Here is a 22,143-nt window from a genome sequence, read left to right as displayed (position 1 = left end):
TGGCTAGTCTTTTGGGACTGGGAGAGCGAATGAACTAGAAAAATGCAATAGAATCGCCAGGCTGTGCTGAGGATCCATTTGAGACGTGTGGTTGTAGATGTAAAGCTAACCAGTCAATACCAAACTGTGTTTTTCCTCAGCCTCAGTTAGCTGCTCATATACAGGCATAGACTATACCAAGGGTGGGTTTAACCCACGTTGAAGGTTTGCTTGGCCAGTCTGACAGAAAGAATAAACAGCAAGGTGTGTGCAAGGGACTGTTTGCAGTAATGCTAGGTTGGTAATCTGAGCTGAGAAAAGACAGAAAAGAGGTCATAAAGATGCTGAATGGTGCAAAAGTGGAGGAGTCAATGGTGGGCCCAGTGGAAGAAAAAAGTGAGGGTACTTTAAAAGTAAGCTGGAGAGAGAGGTTATTAGAGTTGGGCTGCGTGAAATTAAAATTTTGGAGGTTGTATAGATTCTGTACTGACAAGGTCAAGTAAGCCAGACAGAGAAAGACAAATATATGATAGTGTTTATGTGTGGAATCTTAAAAAAAAAATTATACAAATGAACTTATATACAAAACAGAAATAGACCCACAGACATAGAAAACAAACTTATGGTTACCAAAGGGGGAAGTGAGGGGGATAAATTAGTTTAGGATTAGCATACACACACTGCTATATACAAAATAGATAACCAACAAGGACCTACTGTATAGCATAGGGAACTGTACTCAATATTTTGTAATAACATATAAGGGGAAAGAATATGAAAAAGAATATATATATATACATACATATATATATATATAAACTAGCACAACACTGTAAATTAACTGTGCTTCAATTTTTAAATATAGAGCATGAGTGTGGAATGGGAGGCTGAGGTCAAGTGGAGGACAAAACCATGGAAGTGGGAACTTAAGTGAGAGGTCAGCATGGATAAATTGTCTATGTGGACACTGACATCTCCAAGAATGCTGAGAGGATTGAGGGTGGAAAGGAAGGCAGTGATCCAGGTGCTCCCATGTTCTTGAATGAGGGCAGTGGAACAAGATTGATGGTGGGGTGCAAGAATGAAGGGCACTAGTTATGTGCTTTTGAGAGGAGGGAGAGGAAAAATCCTCTGGAGGTATGAGTGGAGAGCAAAGAGGACACATGCCTTATTCCAAGCACTGCCATGCATTGGATTCCAGTGGCCAGAGGGCACATACTGTGGAAAACAAAGAGCACCACCACTGTGTGAGAGCTGCCATCTGAGACAGAGGAAGAGGCAAAGAGCATTTTCAGAAAAACCATTGGAGATAAGGAATTTTCAGTTGATGACAGAACTTTGCCGACAGCTCAGTGGAAGGGCATGGGGTGACAGAGCAAGGGGGGAGATTAGAGTAGCACCAAGACGTATGAAGGCAAGAATCTAAAGATGGTGGAAGACCTAGGAGACTTGGACATCTGGGGGCACCTGGAGTTTCTCTGCCTTCAGGAGAATGAAGTTGCCTCTGTCTCCCCCCAAGCAGGAACCGCTCTGGCTCTTCTCCATGCCCGCCACAGAGCTATGTTAGACAGAGGGGTTAACTGAGAGAACTAATGAATGAATGCATGACTCTTGTAAAAGACAGAGGGAGACTGGTGCCATGAGAGAGGGATGGAGGGGGCGATTCACTGGAAGATCAGACGGCAGGAACCTTTTCCTTGTGAAGTAGAAGACCAAAGTGGAAAGAGCAGAATCTGGAGTCAAAAGACAGAATTGAGTGCCAACCTGCCACTGACTAGCTGTAGGTCTTTGGGAAAACCAGACCACCTGTCCACGTATCACTAGCCTTGTCAGTAAAGTAGACTTTTCCTCCTCGGGAGATGTTGCGCTTCGTTGACAATCATCTCTCTGGGACTCCTGTATTTTTATTGCAGTACTTATTGCATTGCGCTTGGAAATTGCGTAGCGCTTACAAACACAAGAGTGACAATAAAAATAGAAGAAATAGAGCAGGTTCCATATCCTCTCTAATATCCCTTTGCCTATGTGCCAGTACCCACTCCCAAGTACTTAAAGGGCTACTATGAAAAGATTCGTTCCCTTCGGTTTTGAAAGATTTTTCTTATCATCGCAATACGTTAATAACAGCTAACCCGACAGAGAGCTTTCTGGACCACCAGGTGAAAGTAACTCAGACAAGGGTCCAAGACAGACCAGGTAGGGTTACCTTAGGATGTGTTACAAGGAACACCATAACCTCCTGAGGTGGCTGAGCATAAACAAGGCTGCCATAAGAGCCCAAGACAGGAGGGATCCGTCCCATCCTTTCCCACACACACCCAGAAATAGGGCAGCCATGTACATGTTGGAGAGGTGATGTTTTTCTTTGACTCTCCCATGTTCTCAGTGAGACCTTTTGCCTGGTTTTAGAAGCCACAGAGCCTCAATAAGCAGGGGCAGGGCTTCCGGAGGCAGGAGTCCACGGGATAAATAAAGCCCGACCGGACACCCCTGGGCATCTCCCCCAAGGCCTGTGACCTGCTGGCTTCCTGCGTGCTCCTCTGAAAATGCAGCGGCTGTTGACTCCAGTGAGGCGGGTGTTGCAAGTGAAGAGAGTGATGCAGGAAGGGTCCCTCCTGCCTGCTCGCCTTCTCCCAGCAGTCCACCCCAGGTGAGTCACGCCGGTCTCAGGAACCGCACGGGTCACCCTTTGAGAAGTGGTGCAGAGCCCATAAAAGATAGGCAGACAGCTCACTAGAATCCCAGTCACAAGTTGACAAGGCTTGGGCACAGCCTTAGAGAAGCAAGTTAACGTCTCAAAGTCTCGGGTACCTCATTTCTAAACAGACAGCCCTGTTTAAACAGGTCTGTTTACAGAATTCTGGGATCCCAAACCTCGGACACTTGCTGATGTCAACAAGACACATTTTACCCCCCCAGAGGCACGCAGCAGTGGAAATAGCAGTACCAGGGTCCGCGGCCTTCTCCTCTCCACCACTGTTCCCACCTGTGCCCCCAGCCCCTGCTGAGACCTTCAGGATTCTGTGCCAGTTGCAGTGTTAGTAAAACCAGCTGCTTCCAGTCACTGCAGCCAGATTAAAAACGGACTGAGGATGAGAAGTATGTTTCTTGGCTCTCTGCTTTCATGAGAGGGGAACACGGCATGTGAAGATAAGAGAGGGAGAGAGAGAGTGTGTGTGTGTGTACAATGTGCTCAAGAACAGAAGCGCACACACACTCCTTTTCTTTGCAAGCACCCCGCCCCCACCTGACCCAGGTGCTCAGAGTCTCCCAGCATTGAGGGTAACACAGCTACCACTAGCACCCGGAACTCCTGAACCATCCACTGTACTTTTAGGACTAGCCCTTTCTTACCTCCCATTTCTGCCCTGCGTTCCATGAATATTTAGAAAAATGCCTTTGGTCCAGTGTCTTCCCTCGCCTGGTGCCCAGGGAACCTGGGCGTGTGGACATGTCAGGTGGGAGGTATGCACCCTCTAGCCTTCTTATTTTCTTCATGACTTCCCGCCACCATCCACACTCTCCCCCACCCTCTGCATACAGGCCAAACATCCCAGCTCAGAATTTAACCTGTTTTTGTATTTGTGAGGAAGGGATTGACCTGGATTTGCTTGTTTCAACAAGCAACAGTTGGCTGCCCTCCAAGAGATAAACCTCAGACCCCATCAACCTGTCCCTCCTTCTGACGTCCTTGGTTCAGACACTTGGAATCATGGTTCGCATTTCCCTTTCAGCGTACTCACAGCTAATCCCATTTCCCGTGGGCTGACAGGTATTAAGAGCCCTCTTTATGGTTCTCCTTTTCTCTGAACATCTATCCCCTCTAACCCAACCTGCATCAGCTCTTAATCTACTGTAAGGACTGCTCTTACCCCCACGTGCTTCAATCACGTTTGAAATTAAAGAAGAACCTTGCCCTCTGCTTCATGGTCCCCACCTGCTTTTCTCACGTGTTGTCCCCCTGCTACCCTTCACTCTCCGCTCCAGGTACCCTTACCTGTTCAGTCACCCCCTGCTGTGGCACTGGCCCTGCAGCCCCCTCCCCCAATTCTTTTTTTTTTTAATATATATTTATTTATTTAGGTTGCACCGGGTCTTAGTTGAGGCACGCGGAATCTTCATTGCAGCATGCAGCTTCTTAGTTACAGCATGCAAACTCCTTAGTTGCAGCATGAGGACTCTTAGTTGCAACATGCATGCAGGATCTAGTTCCCCAACCAGGGAGTAAACTTGGGCCCCCTGCATTGGCAGCACGGAGTCTTACCCACTGGACCACCAGGGAAGTCCCTCTCCTCCAGTTCTTCATCAGTAGAAGCTACACTTTTCCACCAAGGTTGACCTCAAATGTAGCCTCTTCCTTGAAGCCATTGCTGATCCTCCCACACACAGGAAATCTCTGCTTCCTTTGAACTCCTGTGGGGTTTGGCGCATATCCCTCTTGTGGCCTTTGCCCCAGTCTGACTCTTGGTTGGGTTATATAGCGTGTATGTGCTCATCTCATTCCTCCCACTGGTGGAGGAGGCCCCCAAGAACCTTGACCTCCTTCTTTCTTCACCCGTCCCCTTCACCCGGTGCCTGGCATGTGATAGCTACATTTGAAACATAAGAGAAGAAGGTGAGATGGAGTAAAGAAATAAAAGCTTGATACGTGTTCTTGAACCACGCCACACCAGAACAAAACCAGTTTTAAACAAAGCGATTATTCTTTAGAGAAAGTACAGGGTTAGACGGATACGCTTAACTCCAGTGGTCTGATGTTCCTGGAAACCTCTACATGTTAACTTTTCTTCAAGGCTCTGGAATCCATTTCCAAGTAATAACCCCCTACCAAGACAGTTACAAAAGTTACCAAGTGACTTAATTCTTGGAAACTTTCCTTCTGTCTTGAGATTTCTAACTGGAAAGAGAAGGATGAAGTGAGCTTAGAGAAGACAGAAGGAGAGTAAGGATGAGAGAAAGGACCAAGCTCTGGCTAGCCATTAGCTCTAGGTACTGGGAAGCTCCTCCACAAACACCTCAGAGTATACACTCCAATCATCTGAGTGGCACCAAATAAATAGGACAGATAACTAAACTTCAGTCCTCTTTTGTCAGATACGGATAAACATTTATCACTTTGCCTCATTTTCTTGTGATCACATGATCCACTTCTGCCTCAGAGCAGTCCTTCAAAGTGACCTTTGTGATGGGAAAACTGGGGTTACAAGAAGCCCAGACTCCTGAGGATGACTGATGGATACGTTCCATCTGAGCTACCATTCCTGTGGCACAGAGCAAAACTCACAAGCCTGCAGAGCCACCCTGTGACTTTTCCATGATCAGCAATTCTGTAGCCAGATGCAAGTCAAAAGAATTTGGTGGCACTCATGAGTGAAAGGACAGAATATTTCTAACACATGAGACACTAAGTTACCCCGAGCACATCACCTCACCAATGTGTGCCTTGCTTTCGCCTTCTGGAAAATTAAGAACCTCTCTAAACTAACCAGCTTTCAGGTATTTTTACGTGGAACACATGGAAGATGGACTTGGTGAGTTCTTTACTTGTAGCGAGAAGGAGAAACTCCAGATCTTCTCCAGAGGGCATTAGGAGTCAGGGTGGAAGAGAGGTGGTGGGTCCAGGAAAGAAATAGTTTATTTCTTCCCTCGTTACTTTTCTCTACTTTTTCTCTGCTCCCATTGAGAACTGCCCTCTCAGCCTTCTGTAGCCCCACAGCCTTTTCTTGTTCCACATGTATTTAGCTATAAAAATGCCAGAGGAACATGAACTGAGGATAAAAGGGTAAATTCAACAGAAAAATACAACAATCCTAAATTTGCATTCATCTGATATCCTCAAATATATTTTTTAAAAATGAATGAAATGATTGCTGTATTGTCTTTTGAGGAAGATAGCTAGAGACCATAAGTGGAATTTTGATTGTTTTCTCATCTACAGGTTTTCTACATTCCCTGCTGTCCCCTTGGCCAAAACAGATACTTGGCCAAAGGATGTGGGCATCCTTGCCCTGGAGGTCTATTTCCCAGCCCAATATGTGGACCAAACAGACCTGGAGAAGTTTAACAATGTGGGGGCAGGGAAGTACACGGTGGGTTTGGGCCAAAGCCAGATGGGCTTCTGCTCAGTCCAGGAGGACATCAACTCCCTGTGCCTGACGGTGGTGCAGCGGCTGATGGAGCGCACACAGCTCCCGTGGGACTCTGTGGGCCGGCTGGAAGTGGGCACTGAGACCATCATTGACAAGTCCAAGGCTGTCAAAACAGTGCTCATGGAGCTCTTCCAGGATTCAGGCAACACTGACATTGAGGGCATAGATACCACCAATGCCTGCTATGGTGGCACTGCCTCCCTCTTCAATGCTGCCAACTGGATGGAGTCCAGCTCTTGGGACGGTATGTGCTGCCCAAGGCCTTATGTAAGAAGGGAACTGGGCCGGAGGCTGAATCCTCTGTTTTGCTTCTTTGTTCCCTGGGTGGGTTCATCCAGGGAGGGAAGGACACCTTATGCAGATAGCTGCTGCAATCATCTAACAATCACAATGATAAGGACCACTCAGACTTGTGTAGCTTTGCACAGTTACTTAGAGAGCATGTTCACACAGCCATTCATGTAGTCCTCACAACAGCTTAGGAAGTGGGTGTCATACTTGATTTATGGATGAGAAAATGGAGCATCGAATATCTTACATGTAGTGTGGTGCAGGAGCAAGACACCAAATCAGATGCGGTATATTTCCCATTTTACTGTCTCTGCTTCTCTGAGGTTTCTCCCAAGTCTCTGAGCAGGAAAGAGATTGGTGATATTAAAAGATTTAAACAAGTTTAGGTGTTAAGGAGAAAACACCCTGGTAAAAAATAGACCCTAAGAATCACAGGATAGACTGTGACACAGAGTGTTTCTATTCTCCCTCCTTTGCCTGGTCCCTAGAAAATTGTTTTTTGCTTAACATATTAACATTACCCTGTATCTTACTTATATCTTCCCTCAAGACTATATGGGAGGAAGAAATTCTGTTGTCATGGCAAGAAAAGGTCCAAGGGAAACAGTACAAGTTGAGAGTTAGAAACCTAGCTCTGTCAATAATTGATAAGTCCCTCAACCTCTATGAGACTCAGAGTTTTTATCTGCCTATCTGCCTTCCAGGGATGATAAAAGGATTAAACAAGATATCAATGGAGATGTGAAAAAACAGTACCTGGGCAGACAAGACCCTCCATTTGCTAAGTTGGAAACTAGAATTTAAACTTTAGAAACCACAATAAACATTAACTATCAAATTAATTATGAAGTCTTGATGTTGGCAGGGACCCTAGAAACTATCTAAACCGCTATTTTTCATTTTAAAAAGAGGCCAGGAAGAGTTTAATGGTTTGTCTCTGTTCATGCAGCAAGGCAGTACACAATTCCATACACCCATTCAGTGTTTCTTGCAACTTCCCTGCATAGCCTCACCACCAACAGTTCCACTGATTTGGGATGTTCCAGTCTCTGCATCATCAGATCTGTCCTTACAGTGCTTCTCCTGCTTGGCATTTGTATTATTACCTCTCCAGCAACCCCTACTACCATCACCACCAATATGTCTAACCAAGCATTTAGTTAGAGAGTAGAAATGAAGGGCAAGGGACACTCACCAGCCTTTAACCAAACGTCAGAGCCTATATTTGGGGACATTATCAGCTTCAAGCATGTCATTTCAAATGAGAAGATTCTGCCGAATGGTTAGGTATTCCACAGGAGTGGGCTGCAAATGCATCCTTCTTTAATGTGATGTCTTGGTGGGGAAAAAAATTTAAACAAACTGTTAGGATGTGAATTGTTAGTCTGTATTAAAACAAAAAGCGTATTTAAACTTGAGCCTAATGGCAACCACCAGAACCAGACAAGGTCAGTGTAGATGTGATCTCTGCTGCTACTCTGGCCAACCATCCACCTGTGGATCCTCAGATGAGAGGAGGTGGTTCTGGGACTCACCAAGAAATTCTGAATCACTCCAGAGGGACAGCAGGATATGAGGGAAGGAAAGAGTGGTACTGGCCCAGATTGCCTGAGAAACCTCATTTTTTCTTGACTTTTTTTTAATGAAGGTTATTGAAACCAGCAGTTAAATACACAAACACACACACACACACACACACACACACAGAAGGGTAAAAAGTAAAGAAAAATTTCCCTTTGACACCCCATTACCAATTCCCAGAATTTAACATTAACAGTTTCTACGTATTCTTCCAAAAATTTCCTATGTACCTAAAAGCATGCACTTATCTACTCATTTTTTAACATTGTACACATTATTCCTCATCTCTATGATGTCTTAGAGGTCATTCTACAGATATCTATAGATATATGTAAGGTCTACCACATTCTTTTAAAAGCCACGTAATAGTCTATTGATGGATATGCCAAACCTTAGTCCCATATAGATGGATATTTAGATTGCTATATGTTTTTTACAATTATAAACAATGTTTTAATGAACATTGTACAATAGGTTTGCATGTTCATGATAATATGTTGTAAGAACAGAGTCCTGGAAGTGGAATTGCAGCGTAGTTTAATTTAAAAGTTTGATAGAATGTGCCAAATTGCTCTTCAACATGTTGTACTAAAGTACGTTCCTATAATACCTGTTATCAAACTTTCTAATCTTTGTCAGTTTAATAAATAAAATAATAGTATCATTGATTTTCCTTTGCTATTATAAGAGGTCTTTGATATTTTTATGACGTTTATTGGCCATTTTTTATTACATATCTAATCTCTCTTATGAGACTTTTGTACATGAAAGAAAATAATTTTTGTTGGCTTTAAGTATTGTAAATACTTCCCCAGTTTGTCTTTCAAGTTTGTTTCCGATAGAAGGTTTTAATTTTTAGGTAGTCAAATTTACTGGTCTTTTCCTTAATGGCTTCTAAATACTCTTCTATAGTTTCCAAATTTTATATACATATATAAATTTTGTTTATATATATATTATATATATGTTTATTATAAACTTATTTCACATTTTTTGTATTTATATATATATATAATTGCTGAGAAAAAAATGCTGTTGTGGTGGGGTAGGAGTTTGAATTGCTATATAATCTTAAGAGAAAGTTCTTGGGTTTCAGTGAATTTGGGTTGGAATCCTGCCTCTGAATCCTTATCCTACCATCTATTAGCTGTGTGGCTTTAGGCAAGTTCTTTGGGCCTCAATTCCTTTGTCTATAAAGAGGAGATAACTGTATCTGCCAGATAGACTTATCAGGAGGACTAAATTAAATAGAAATATGGCTCTCAGTGCAGTGCTGGGGTAAATGCTAGGGGCTTCTTCCCAGGTTAGGTAGAATACTAAAATTACTGCCATCTGTCTCCCACAAACCCAAGTTTGGGGGCAGACAGTATTATCAGATGAAAGAGGAACAAATAATAAAGACAACAATTATTTTTTGAATAATCATCTGCCTATTATAGAAGTAGTTACCATGGATCATCTATATTAAATGTGGTTACTCAACATTAATTCTTCTCACAATGAAAGTGGTACCAGATTGTTCAAAGCACATGGTTCAGGATCCAGTCAGAACTGGATCTGAATATAAAATTCCATATTCACGAGGTGGGCGACCTTAGACAAATTACCTGATTTCTCTGGAGGCAGTGTCTTCCTCTGTAAATGTGGATATTACCTGCCTCATTGGATTGTTTTAAGGATTGTTTGAAGATAACTGGTGTCTATGTAGGATTTCGAGTACGAGTTGCCCTCTGCATCCCTTGGCCTTCTATGATTTGGATGGAATTTCTACTATAGCACTATGAAGTGCTCAAGATGATCAGTACAAATTTCAAATATCTCCAGAAGTGCCAGTTTATAGATTTTTTATTGAATTAAGAAACTGAATTCTGGATCAATGAAGATTTTACAGCTGCAGTCACAGAACATTGTTTTGTTTTGCTTTTTGAGCTCTTCATTGGAATATAATTGCTTTACACTGTTGTGCCAGTTTCTGCTGTACAACAAAGTGAATCAGCTGTATTTATACATATATCCCCATGTCCCCTCTCCTTCCCACCCTCCCTATCCCACCCCTCTGAGTCATCTCCCATCATTGAGTTGATCTCCCTGAGAACACTGTTTTGACATTGTATTTCAAATGTGTCATGATGAATTTCACCAGAACATATGTTCCATGGGGCAGGAATTTTTATTTTGGTTCTGCTATCTATCGCCAGTACCTAAAATTGTGCCTGGCACACAGGATTCTTTCAGTCTACTCGAGATTTGGAAGTGATAATAATTATTTCTTGTCTCTCATTACAGGTCGCTATGCACTGGTGGTCTGTGGAGACATTGCAGTCTACCCCAATGGTAACCTTCGCGCCACAGGCGGGGCTGGAGCTGTGGCAATGCTGGTTGGGCCCGAGGCCCCTCTGGCCCTCGAGAGAGGTTTGTAGTAAACTGTGGATGCACGGTGCCAGGAGACTGTGTATGGTGTAGCCAAATGCGTAGCTCCTAATCCCAAGCTGGCACACCCACTACGCAGGGCTGAAGTGTGGATTTGTGGATGATGTTGCTTGCCTTCAAGAGACTGGACTGGGGAGCAGAGGGCAGGGAGGAAGGGAAGAGAGGGATCAGCAAGGTTGCCTCTTCTGCACCATCGCACTGTGGGATAATGATGTGTGGAATGGATGGCATTGATGCTGCCCACGAGGACCCTTTGGGAGCTAAACTGACAGTTGAAAATGAAAGAGGAAAACTGGGTATAAAGTGAGAGCTCTCCTTTGAGACTTTTGGTGTCTATTCCAGATTTCTTAAGCCCATGTCGGTGTGGAAATGAAATATAAATCTCTTTTATATAAAAGCAGCAATCTAATCAACTCCCTTTTCACAGACGAGGCATGTTTGGTGGGCTCAGGCTTGGGCATGAGACAGATAAAGACCAGGAGACTGCTTCTATGTGGTTCTCCCACCTTCTCTGCTCTATGTGGGCTGCACTGTGCAGTCCCTGAATCCCTCTGTGTGCCTTGCCAGGGCTTAGAGGAACCCACATGGAGAATGTATATGACTTCTACAAACCAAATGTGCCCTCAGAGTACCCGCTGCTGGATGGAAGTCTCTCCATCCAGTGCTACTTACGGGCCCTGGACCGATGCTACACATTATACCGTCAAAAGATCCAGAACAAGTGGAAGCAAGGTATGGAGCTCAGAGGGCAGAAGGTGGGGACTCTGTTTACATGAGGTCAAGAGTGTGTCCCAAGCTCTTAAGACAAGGACTCTTGTCTCCTCTGCAAGTGACCTGAAGAGAACTGTTTCATCTCTTACGCCCTTCCCCGGGTCTGTGCTAAAGTCCCTTTGGAAGTCATCCAAAGTCAAGTATGAAATTGCCTCTGACGAGTTAAATGAAAGAAGGTAAACAATCCAAGGCCAAAGCTGAAGCCAGTGGGTGTCGGCCACCTGGGGAGATACTGTGTGTATCAGAGTGACCAGGTCCTGTGGAGGCTGCGATTCATTTCTATTGAAGTCAGGGGTGATTTGACTCTTGGTTTATAGTTTGCCACTTTTTAAAGTCTGGTTGATGGTGAAAGTTCTTACCTATATTTTCAGTATACTTAAGTATTATCAGTGGGTTTTTTTTGTCTCTACTTGGTAGTGTTGCAAGTTGATTTTATTTTCACCTTTAGTTTCTGAAGTTTTGTGCTGAAATAAATGTACCAATTTCATAATCAGAAAAGAAACAAATCTTATTTTAAAAATACAGAGAAACCCACCTACTTAGAAAAATAAAAGAGTTCCTACCTGTTTAGCCATGCCAAGATGGGCATCTAAAAAAAGGCAGGTTTCAATGTGAGAAAAGGCACATACTGAAGCATCAGAGCTTGGATACTTTAGGGATGGCCTAAAGCACCTTGCCCCTCTCCACTACACGGGATGGGATGCTGACTGCCCCCATGGGAAAGGAGTCGACTTGGACCTCTCTGCCTCTGCTCATCCACTGTAAAATTTGTATTGGTTAATTACTTTGGCATCCTCTGAATTCTTATGACATTCTAATTTTACTCCTTAATCTCATATGCAATTTTATCAATGCTGCTTTGGATCTCAGCACAAATTGTAAACCTTCCTAAGGACAGAGGGTGCATTGCCCTCCTCTTTGGAGTGAGAGAGAGTCTGTAGTGTAGAGTCAGACACTGGAACCTAAAGCCAAAGCCAGCTGTTTTCAAGCTGGGTGACCTTGAACACATGACTTTGCTTCATATTTTGGAGCTATTCTGTTTTCTGTTTTCTCCCCTGGAAAATAGAGAAAATAGTACAATACGAGGTTGATTTGAGGAATTATCTGTCCTAGAGGTTGGCAATGGCAGATAGGAAGAAAATATTTGTTTCTTTCCCTTCTTTATGAGTAGAGTGCTTAGTAAAATGCTTGTAAAATGAATGAACAAACCTCTGTGTGTTTGCTGGAGGTAGGAGCTAGTCATCTGGGAGACCTCAGCACAGTTAGATCTTGGGGAGTAGATCTAAGTGGATCACGCCACATCCTTGTTTTCACACTTCTTCTTCCAGCTGGCAACGATCAACCTTTCACTCTCGACGATTTACAGTTTATGATCTTTCATACACCCTTCTGCAAGTTGGTCCAGAAATCTGTGGCTCGCCTGATGTTCAATGACTTCCTGTTAGCCAGCGGCGACACACAGACTGGCCTCTATAAGGGGCTGGAGGCCTTCAGGTGAGTCCTCTTGATGAGGAGGCTAGAGGCTCCTGAGGGGTGAGAAGAAGGAGGCTTCCATGTGCTTTGAATCTGGACCAGCAGCCTCTCCTGTGGGGAAAAAACAACAATCTTCCAACACACTAGAAATGACACCAAGCCCTCATGTGGTTTAGCGGGTTATTGTCTACATAGGGTCCTCAGCCGGTATCTCAGGGAGCACAGGAACCCTGACAGCACCTCTAGATCAAGTGACTCTAAGAAGCTTCAGAGAGTAAGAAAGAGAGGAAAGGGAGTGTGGCTAAATCATTCAGGCAATAAACATGCTTTGAACATCACCCATGTGTCAGCATCATACTAAACTCTAGGGACATGAAAGTGGATGTGACTCCGTGATCCCTGCCTAGAGGATCTCACAGTCTGTACAGAAAGAAACACCTAGAAGCAAATACTCACAGTGCAGGATGGCAACTTGGGGAGTGTCTGGTCTCATTCTCACTTGCCATTGGCTTAATGAATGTCTTGCTTGTTGCCTCAAATCCCCCATCTATGAAATATAGTCCAGCTCACCAGCAGGGAGAATGCTGTTTATTGATGCAGTACTGCAAGACATTTAGAAACAAAGAGTTCTCACTGGGAAGGGAATCCTTCGCTTTCTTCTTGGTATCTATTCATTTCCAGTTTCGGAGTATTCTACCAACATCTGCTCGTTTCTAACTACTGCTTCTAACCCTGCCACTAACTAAATCATCAAAATTAGCACAAACACTGCTTCTGAGACCTGCCACATGGAAAAAATTCTAACACATACCAAAGATAATAGCTTAATATCTTAAATATATGTCTTATCAATATATTAAAGATATAAAGATATCTTAAGTCTCATCATCAATAATAATAAGATACACACACTAAGTAGAAAACTGAACAAAGGATATGGACAAGAAATTTCCTCAAGGAAGAAATGCACATAATCATATTTTTAAATGTGCATGCCTATTAGTAACAAATGTAAACAAGTTAATGTTTTCTTTACATAGCATTCAAAAATTTTGAATGCCCAGAATTGAGTCTATGAGAAAATGAGCAATGGTAAACTGTTACAAAGATTTGGGGGGAGTATTAGGAAAACAGGAACCAAAAGGTTTAAAGAGGTACATCTTTGGCTCAGTAATTCCACATGTTTAAAAGAACTTGTAGTTATTTCTTGAAAAACTAAAAGTAGAACTACCATATAACCCAGCAATTCTACTCCTGGGTATACATCCGAAGAAAACCAAAAACACAAAAACACTAATTTGAAAAGTTACATGCACCCCATGTTCAGAGCAGCATTACTTATATTTGCCAAGATGTGGGAGCAACCTAAGTGTCCAGCAACGGATGAATGGATAAAGATGATGTGGTATATATATATGCAATGGAATACTACTCAGCCGTAAAAAAGAACAAAATGTTGCCATTTGCAACAACATGGATGGACTGGGAGAATATTATGCTAAGTGAAATAAGCCAGACAGAGAGAGACAAATGCCGTATGCAATTACTTATATGTGAAATCTAAAAAAGACATCATACTAGTGAATATAACAAAAAAGAAGCAGGCTCACAGATAGAGAGAACAAACCAGTGGTTACCAGTGGCGGGAGGGGAAGGGGGAACATAGGGGGAGGGCGTGGGAGGTACAAACTATGGGGTGTAAGAATGGCTCAAGGATGGATTGCACATCATGGGGAATATAGCCAACACTTTTTAATAACTGTAAATGGAGAGTAACCTTTTAAAATTGTATCAAAATTTTTTAATGAAAAAAAACTTTGTTTCCTGAAAAAAGAAATGTAGTTATTTACTGTAGTATTTTAGCTAGTGAGGACAGAAATGGGGAGATTTGTTAAAGTACGGTACATCCTATCATGGTTCACTTGGCAGCCTTTAAAAATAATGTTAAAGAAGATGATTTAATGTCATAGAGAAAATTAGTTAAGGAAGCGTGCCAAACAGAATGTATAGCATGATTTTATATTCCAATAAACTGTATAAAAGGAGGAATGGATTCCATAAGAAAAGTATGACCTACGTGCTCTCTCTGAATGGTAAGACTATTAGTGACACCTCTCCTCTGTGTTTCCTGTATTTCCAAATATTCTATAGGAAAAAAAAAAACCACGTGTCCCAAAGCCTGCTCTCCAGTAGCTGTTATACTTTTCCCCTTGCTGCCTTCCTTCCCTCATGTGGCTTCTCACCTAGCCTATTCTTCTGGGTGCTCACAGGGGGCTAAAGCTGGAAGACACCTACACCAATAAGGACGTAGACAAAGCACTTCAAAAGGCCACTCTGAACACATTCAACAAGAAAACCAAGCCTTCCCTCTACCTCTCCATGTGCAATGGGAATATGTACACGTCATCCCTGTATGGATGCCTGGCCTCACTTCTGTTCCAGTGAGTATCTGCATCTGGCCCCACCTCCTTTTACCCCTGGCTCTGGTCTGAAGGGTCAACCAAGTTTTGTTCCTCTTCTGGTATAGAATTTTTTCAAAACGGAGAGAAAGAGAAGGAAGGAAGGAAGGAAGGAGAATGAAAGAAACGTGTTTCAAAGGTGTACGTGTAGGCAGATTTGCCATCAGTATTAAACAGTGGTCTCCAAAGTGAAGTGCACGTATGATGCCGGGGGACGTGCAAGATCTATTTGGATGCAGCAGGAAAATAGTAGAACTTTTATGCACATTTTTACCTCGTCCATTTAAAATCTCTGTACTCAGTAAAGCATGGGGGTTGAGAGAGTCTAGCTTTAGAGCCCACAACCTGTGTTCAAATCTCTTTACCACTCATTAGCTTTGACATTGGAAAAATGCTTAACCTTTACATGCCTTATTTTTCCCAACTATAAAATATGTACAATAACAATACCTACCGTCTAAGGCTTTGATGAATATTAAATGTCTAAAGCAGTTAAAACAGTAATGCTCAGCAGCTGCCCAAATGTTAGTTTTTATTTTTATAGATGTTCTATTTTGTGGATTTTATAAGAAAATATTTGTACTATAGCACATGCATATAACCTAAGAAAAATTATATATGTATATCATTGGACTTGCTCAAATTACATATTACTAATGAAGAGACAATAATAATAATAATGAAAGTTACAACTGCTGAAGCATTGCCAGTCAACATGGGAGCCTTGAGGTGAGTCCAGTGGTCTGACCTCCACTTGGAAGTACCTTCAGAGTTCACTGAATTCATTTTGTCTTCACGGGCGGAGAGAAGTTCCTTTTACGTCTTGGAAATTACGTCTCACTGTGACTTCTGTATCTTGGATTTTAGCTGTTCTCCTCTTGGCAAGTTTTCCTCCTTCTGGGCCTACCCCCAGGGTCTTCCCAAAGTCCTTCTTTGTGTAGAGTGCCCAGAACCCATTTCTAGTTGCAAGAGTTTGACTAGATTGGTGGTTTATTTGCAGGGCAGAATATATATAATGTTGATGTGTCTTTTGGGTTTTGCTTTCCTCCCTTGCAGTCACTCTGCCCAGGAGTTGGCTGGCTCCAGGATTGGTGCCTTCTCCTATGGCTCTGGCTTGGCAGCAAGTTTCTTTTCATTTCTGGTGTCCCAGGATGCTTCTCCAGGTGAGTCTAGGCTTTTCATTAGGCACTTCATCTGGTAAAAGAAACTTTCCGCTTTACCACTACCGAGGCTCCCATCTTGACAGAATTATGTTGCAATTAAGAACAAAGGAAAGCCCTGAAGGGATATAGGCAACGGAGTAAGTGTCTAATGTATGTATTCAAAGCACTTCCCTGGCTACTACGCACACGGATGAGAAACAAAGGTGAATATGGGGAAACCAGTCAGATTGTTCCAGCAAGTAGTCTAGGCAAGAGGTGATGGTGGTTTGGTTGCAACTGGTTAGAGAGGAGTTGATGGATTTGAGATATCCAGTAAACATTTGCTGATTACTTTATGATGGATGTGGTCAAGTGCGTACATCTATGCACTAAAGGGGATACACCAAACGAAGGTCTGCCTGTATGTTTGGCTGACATTATGTTTGCTGATCTTTATTGTTTCTTGACATGCTAAGCCAAACACAATGCGCTTTCCCCTGGGGCGGGAGCTGGCTCCCACGAGCTTGACTCTGCAATGGACTTGTGATTAGTAGCAATGATAATGACAATGAAGTAAGTTTAAGAGTCTTTCCTTTGCTTCCCAGGCTCTCCCCTGGAGAAGCTGGTATCTAGTACATCAGATCTGCCAAAACGTCTCGCCTCCCGAAAGCGTGTGTCTCCTGAGGAGTTCACAGAAATAATGAACCAAAGAGAACAATTCTACCACAAGGGTAAGAAAAAAGGCAGGAAGAGAGCAGGAGATGGCCATTTTTCTCAGATTATATGCCAGTAGCTGAGAGCCAAAAGATTCATCAGGAATCTAGAATATAGCAGGTGAGAGTGCCGACCTCTATGAGATATGATTCAGAGAAGGTTTGTTAGGTGCAAAGGAGGAAGAACTGGGGGGGGGGGGGGGGGAAGCAGAAGGCTGGGTTGGAAAGAGGTAGGAAGTAGCATGTGGCTTCCCAATCCACGGTGTAGATAACCACCCAAAACAGGATTGGGACAAAGTCCCGTGGAAGCCAGATACGTGGTCTTTGAAAATACCATCTATGCAACAGTTGAAAAAGCCCGGACTTTGAAGCCAGATATACAAGTCTAAACTGACCTGTGACACCTACTAGCTCTTTATCTTTGAGCAAATTATTGAAGTTTTCTCAGTTGCCTCATTTCTAACATTGCACAATTGCCAGAGATTAATGAATTTATTAATCAATGATAAATAAGTTATCAACAAATATTACTGTCTCCTTCCAGCTGCCCCGCTTCCTTACCAAACATAAAACAAAATAGTGCCCAAAAAAGCAACAAAGAAAAAGTACACCAAAGCTAAAGTTAGGACTGGAGAAACCAGATGGTGATTTTAAAACCAGGGTAACCATATTTTTTCAAGCAAAACTTGGGACACATGATTTGCACTGAAAAGGAGACTGAACTTATGGAACTGAGAATGTTCCAGAAAACCTAGACCTAGTAGTCATTGATCTTATCTGGAACAGGGGACATGTTAGAGCAAAAAGGAAGACAAAATAAAAATAGGACCTCTGAGATGAACATGAATGGACAAAGCTTTGAAGTACGACAGTGAATCAGCTTTGGAAAACTTAGAGCTAGGAAGGAAGTGCCTATTAGCAAACAGGATGCTCTGATGCACACCTTGAGCTAGGTACCATTGGCAGAAGGACGTGATGATTTCAATGGAGGAAGGGCACGTTTACTGTAGGAAAACAGCATACTCCTATAACAAAATTTCTAGTAGACAAGTCTTAAGTACTAGCTCCAAGAGAGCTGCTTCTGGTTCTTCTGCTGGCCCAGTGCTCTACTGGGTGTAGACTAGGTGACCTTGCTGCCCTCGCAGCATAGCCAGGAGAACACCATGTGAAGATCTGGGCGTCCCTATTACCATTTTCTCTTCCTCAACCCCATGCAGCCCTTTGTGAGTATTGCCTCTTCTCATTCCACAGTGAATTTCTCACCACCTGGTGACAAAAACAGCCTTTTCCCAGGCACTTGGTACCTGGAGCGAGTGGATGAGCTATATCGCCGAAAGTATGCCCGGCGTCCAGTCTAAAGGTGGTGAGTTAAATTTTGGAGTGTAGGTGGCTTAATGTTTTTCCTCTGGGAAACAGATGCAGTTATGGGCGTGTAAACAGGCCGGAGAGGATTCGTAGCTTCCAAAATGATCAGAGATGGGGAGTTTGTACCATGAGGACCAAATAAAACTCCTGGGGCTCTTTGACCACAAAAGGCAAAAGCTGGGGGAGGGGCATGTCCTTAAATCTTGAATCTGAAAAAAAGAGTCAACTTGTTTACCTGATCTGCTCATGATAGGAAGCTCCCCTAGAAGCTTGATAGAAACTGAACTAGCACCCATAACGGGAAGCAGGCCGTGAACCTGAAACTATGGAACTCGGTACTCCAAAGGGGACAGTCAGTAACAAAGATGAGTAGTGTCAGAGGAGGGACACACCAGTGTGTCGGAGATGAATTCATCAGGAAACAGGGTGCTGGGGATTCTGGGAGAGCCAGAAGCCTTGGCTGGAGGGAGCCTTGGGCTAAGGGGCCATGAGCAAATCCTCCCTTCTTGGGATTCCTTCTGGGGAGAAGCAGTGAGATTTGGGGAATAAGTGGGGAGGGGCGTACAGACAGAAGAGTTTGATGGAAGAGGACTGAGTCAGGAAGAGAAGTAGGAGAATTCTTCACGGTACTTTCTAAAGGAAAATCAAAGATTCAGAATTAGAATCTTGTAGTGCATGGATCCAGATTTATCTTCCAACTTGATAAGATAAGCAGAATGGAAGAGTAAGAAGCAATTCCTTTCACAACCCATAAATCTCAATAGATCAGTCCCTGTGCACAAATACTTCATCTGTATTTTTCTGTTCTTTACATTTTTTTCCCTACTTTGGTATATGAAGGGAGAAGACTATAAAGGTTTGCCAAGGACAGGGTAGGGAACAGGGAGAGATGAGGAAGTCCTGGGTAAACAAGATACCCAGATAAAACAGGAAAACTGCAGGGTAAGTGGTGTCCTCTGTTGACTCCTAACCACTGCCAACCTTCTGAGCCCTGTGGGGCAACTGAAGTGTGCCTCTAGGGTCTTAGGGGCTAGGTGAGGTTGGCAAGGCGGGGGGGTGACAAGTCAGGCTGCAGGCTATGGTTGAAAACAGCAGCCTCCGTAAGCAGACTCATCAGACTTTGGCATCACCAGGGAGTCATCTGTTTGTTTGCTTATCTGTTGTTTGTTTGTAATATGGTTCTTAAGGGCAAGTCAGTGGCAAAGTGGGGGCCATTAAACATGTCAAGCTCGTTCAGTCATTAGAAGCAGAGAGAGAGGTGGGGAGGGAGAGAGAGAAAGAGAGAGAGGAGAAAGAAGAGACAGAGAAAGACAGAGAGCGAACTGGGATTTTTCAAGGGAGAGTTTCCAAATCAGGTTCCCTCCCTCTCCTGGTCGACAAGCTTAAGCAGCACTGTACCAAAAAGAGAAAAGCTGGGACCCATCTTTGTCTCACAGGAGCAATGAACCCACACCAGTGAGATGTTCGCTAAAATAAAGATTTTATGTCAGCAAAGTGCTCTGTAGAGCTCTGCCTCTGCACTGCCCAGCCTGCTCTCCCATCACAGACAGGACATGTCATGGGGACCCTGCCCACTTCCCAGCCTTGGCTCCCATGGTGTCTGGCTCAGGGTGCTCAGGCATCCAGGCTTGTTGCTGGAGGGGTGGCGGAACCCCCCAGACCTCGGGATGCAGTTAGGAGAGCCTGCCTCGGGCGAGGAGCAGGTATGGGGAAGCAGGGGATGCCCAGGGTGAGACTCATAATTGAATGTCCTTTTGTATCTTTAAACTTTACAGATACGTGGAGAGGTTTCTGGGAAAAGTATGCTGTAGAACGTCTGCCCTCTCTCGATCGTGCAAACCCCCCACTCTTAGCTGGTAAATAGATTGGATTGGACGCCGCAGCCCCCATAAGCACTGGCCCTGTGGAGTGAGGGGCCATCCTTAGCGGGTCCTTCATGCCATTCCCTGCTGCAATCATTGTCATGGGCTTGTGGTGCTGCAAGAGCCCTTTGTGAGAGAGGGAGATGGAGGGATGGAGGGAAGGCCCAGCCTTGAATCACAGACCAGAAATGTGGCAGATCTCTTGTCTTCTTCAAGATCCAGATAACTTGCCTCTCATTCGTTATAGCTTTGCTGTCGTTATTATTAAACTTCTGTGCTGTTATGTGTCTGTTTCTTAGGGTTTTCCGTGAATGTCTAAATTTCATGTGTGGTACTAAGCTAATATAACACAATTAAAAAGTAGAGAAAGAGGGAATGACTCCTGTGTTTCTTGGAAACCACAACACAGTACAGCAGCTGTCAGGCAGAGAAGCCTGCCGGACCTCCTGGCTCGGAGGCCCCACTCTCCCCACCCGCAGGTACCCAGACAAGGGAAACGTGCGGAGCACTCACCTCGCATCCTCCCTCTCTCCCTCCCATTTCCATTCTCTGAGAGGTACAGAGGAAACAAAGGGTGAAACACAGCCTCCACCCCCAGCTTCCTTCCCAGATCTTAAGACACCTTACAGACACCTTACAGAGCCAGCAGACAGGGGCCAGAGATGACCTCAGGAGCTAAGGATCAAAGCTCCTTGGTCTCCTGCCTTGTCGGTGTTGTCTGCGCAAATAAACACAGGGCAGAGGTTAATAGGTTATGTTTTTGGCTCCTCCAGCCAAAACCAAAAAATGTTTCAATACCTAGCAGGAAATTTTTCCAGTAGAGGATTGTTTGTTTCTCTTGAGTTAGGACACTGCTTTATCTAGGGTCTTCTTGTACAATAGCAGTGGTTCAGGGGCGTGGCGAGGGAGCTGAGGAGTGGAGTGGGAAACATCAAGTTATTTCCTTGTAGGAAGTTTCCTCTGCCACCCCAGCGAGAAGGGGGCACTTTGGAGGAGGGAGGATGGTTTCTGTCGCTGGAGAGGAGGGCTGGCGTGGGCGGGCGGCCCTAGGGATGACGGGACACTGGGCACAGGGGAATGAGATGCTGGGCCCACCCACTTCACTGCTTGCTCCAGCCTGTTCGTTTCACAACAGGCACCAGAAAGTCCGAGAGAAACCCCCACGTGAGCACTAATCCTGCCTCAGCTGACTCCCTTCCCGGGCCCTCTCCAGGTGCTGGCTGAACCCCTGCCCTGTTATACCTGCTGCAGCTGCTGCCCCGCAGCCGCCACGGGCCGGCCCCCCCTTGCCTACTCCTTCTCAGCAAGCTCTTTGGGGGCCCTCCTTCTAGGCGGCACCCCAGTCAGGACAATGTACGCTCTTCCTAGGATCTCTGGGGTCCTGTCTGTAGTCGTCGGAGAAAAGCCCATATTCACCTGATTTGTTTGTTTGTTTGTTTTTTAATTTTTATTTTATATTGGAGCATAGTTGATTAACAGTGTTGTGTTAGTTTCAGGTGTACAGCAAAGTGATTCAGTGATACATCTACAAGTATCTATACTTTTTCAAATTCTTTTCCCACTTAGGTTATTACAGAATGTTGAGCAGAGTTCCCTGTGCTACACAGTAAGTCCCTGTTGGTTATCTGTTTTAGATATTGCAGTGTGTACATGTCAATCCCAAACGCCCAATCTATCCCTCCTCTTCATCCTTTCCCCCTTGGTAACCATAAATTCGTCCTCTAAGTCTGTGAGTCTGTTTCTGTTTTGTAAATAAGTTCATCTGTATCATTTTCTTTTCAGATTCTGCGTATGTGATATCATATATTTGTCTTTCTCTGACTGACTTCACTTAGGATGATAATCAGCTGAGTGCGTGAAGCAGGAGACTCCGGGTCTTGCCTTCTATGCATATAGTTCACTGGGGGGTCTTGGTGCTGAAACTGCCT

At 44.0% G+C, this 22,143-nt stretch overlaps 1 protein-coding gene across 2 annotated transcripts; it reads left to right on the top strand.

The window, feature by feature from the left end:
* Window positions 1-2,475: 2,475 nt before the first annotated feature.
* Window positions 2,476-20,583, top strand: HMGCS2 (3-hydroxy-3-methylglutaryl-CoA synthase 2). Of its 2 annotated transcripts, none has more exons than XM_057720779.1 (10): window positions 2,476-2,629; window positions 5,918-6,372; window positions 10,287-10,412; window positions 10,998-11,162; window positions 12,530-12,695; window positions 14,945-15,115; window positions 16,190-16,296; window positions 16,881-17,006; window positions 18,240-18,351; window positions 20,129-20,583. In XM_057720779.1, exons 1-9 carry the CDS (start codon window positions 2,526-2,528, stop codon window positions 18,344-18,346), a joined length of 1,527 nt encoding a protein of 508 aa, XP_057576762.1. In that variant the 5' UTR covers window positions 2,476-2,525; the 3' UTR covers window positions 18,347-18,351; window positions 20,129-20,583. The 2 variants fall into 2 exon arrangements, with proteins under 2 accessions (XP_057576762.1, XP_057576755.1); XM_057720772.1 differs by having other exon boundaries at window positions 2,498-2,629; window positions 18,240-18,348.
* Window positions 20,584-22,143: the final 1,560 nt, after the last annotated feature.

This window comes from Hippopotamus amphibius, chromosome 1 (genome assembly GCF_030028045.1).
Source record: "Hippopotamus amphibius kiboko isolate mHipAmp2 chromosome 1, mHipAmp2.hap2, whole genome shotgun sequence".
In the NCBI taxonomy this organism is placed as follows: Eukaryota; Metazoa; Chordata; class Mammalia; order Artiodactyla; family Hippopotamidae; genus Hippopotamus; species Hippopotamus amphibius.
The sequence above is the reverse complement of the archived record's forward strand: the minus strand, read 5'-3'. Positions and strand labels throughout refer to the sequence as shown.

What these genes read in the sequence shown, in the direction of transcription:
- HMGCS2 (XM_057720779.1), top strand. Translation starts at nt 2,526, where the DNA reads ATGCAGCGGCTGTTGACTCCAGTGAGGCGGGTGTTGCAAGTGAAGAGA. An exon ending in CTGGCCTCACTTCTGTTCCA is followed by an intron (nt 15,116 to 16,189) that starts GTGAGTATCTGC and finishes CCTCCCTTGCAG; the next exon opens with TCACTCTGCCCAGGAGTTGG. An exon ending in GTCCCAGGATGCTTCTCCAG is followed by an intron (nt 16,297 to 16,880) that starts GTGAGTCTAGGC and finishes TTTGCTTCCCAG; the next exon opens with GCTCTCCCCTGGAGAAGCTG.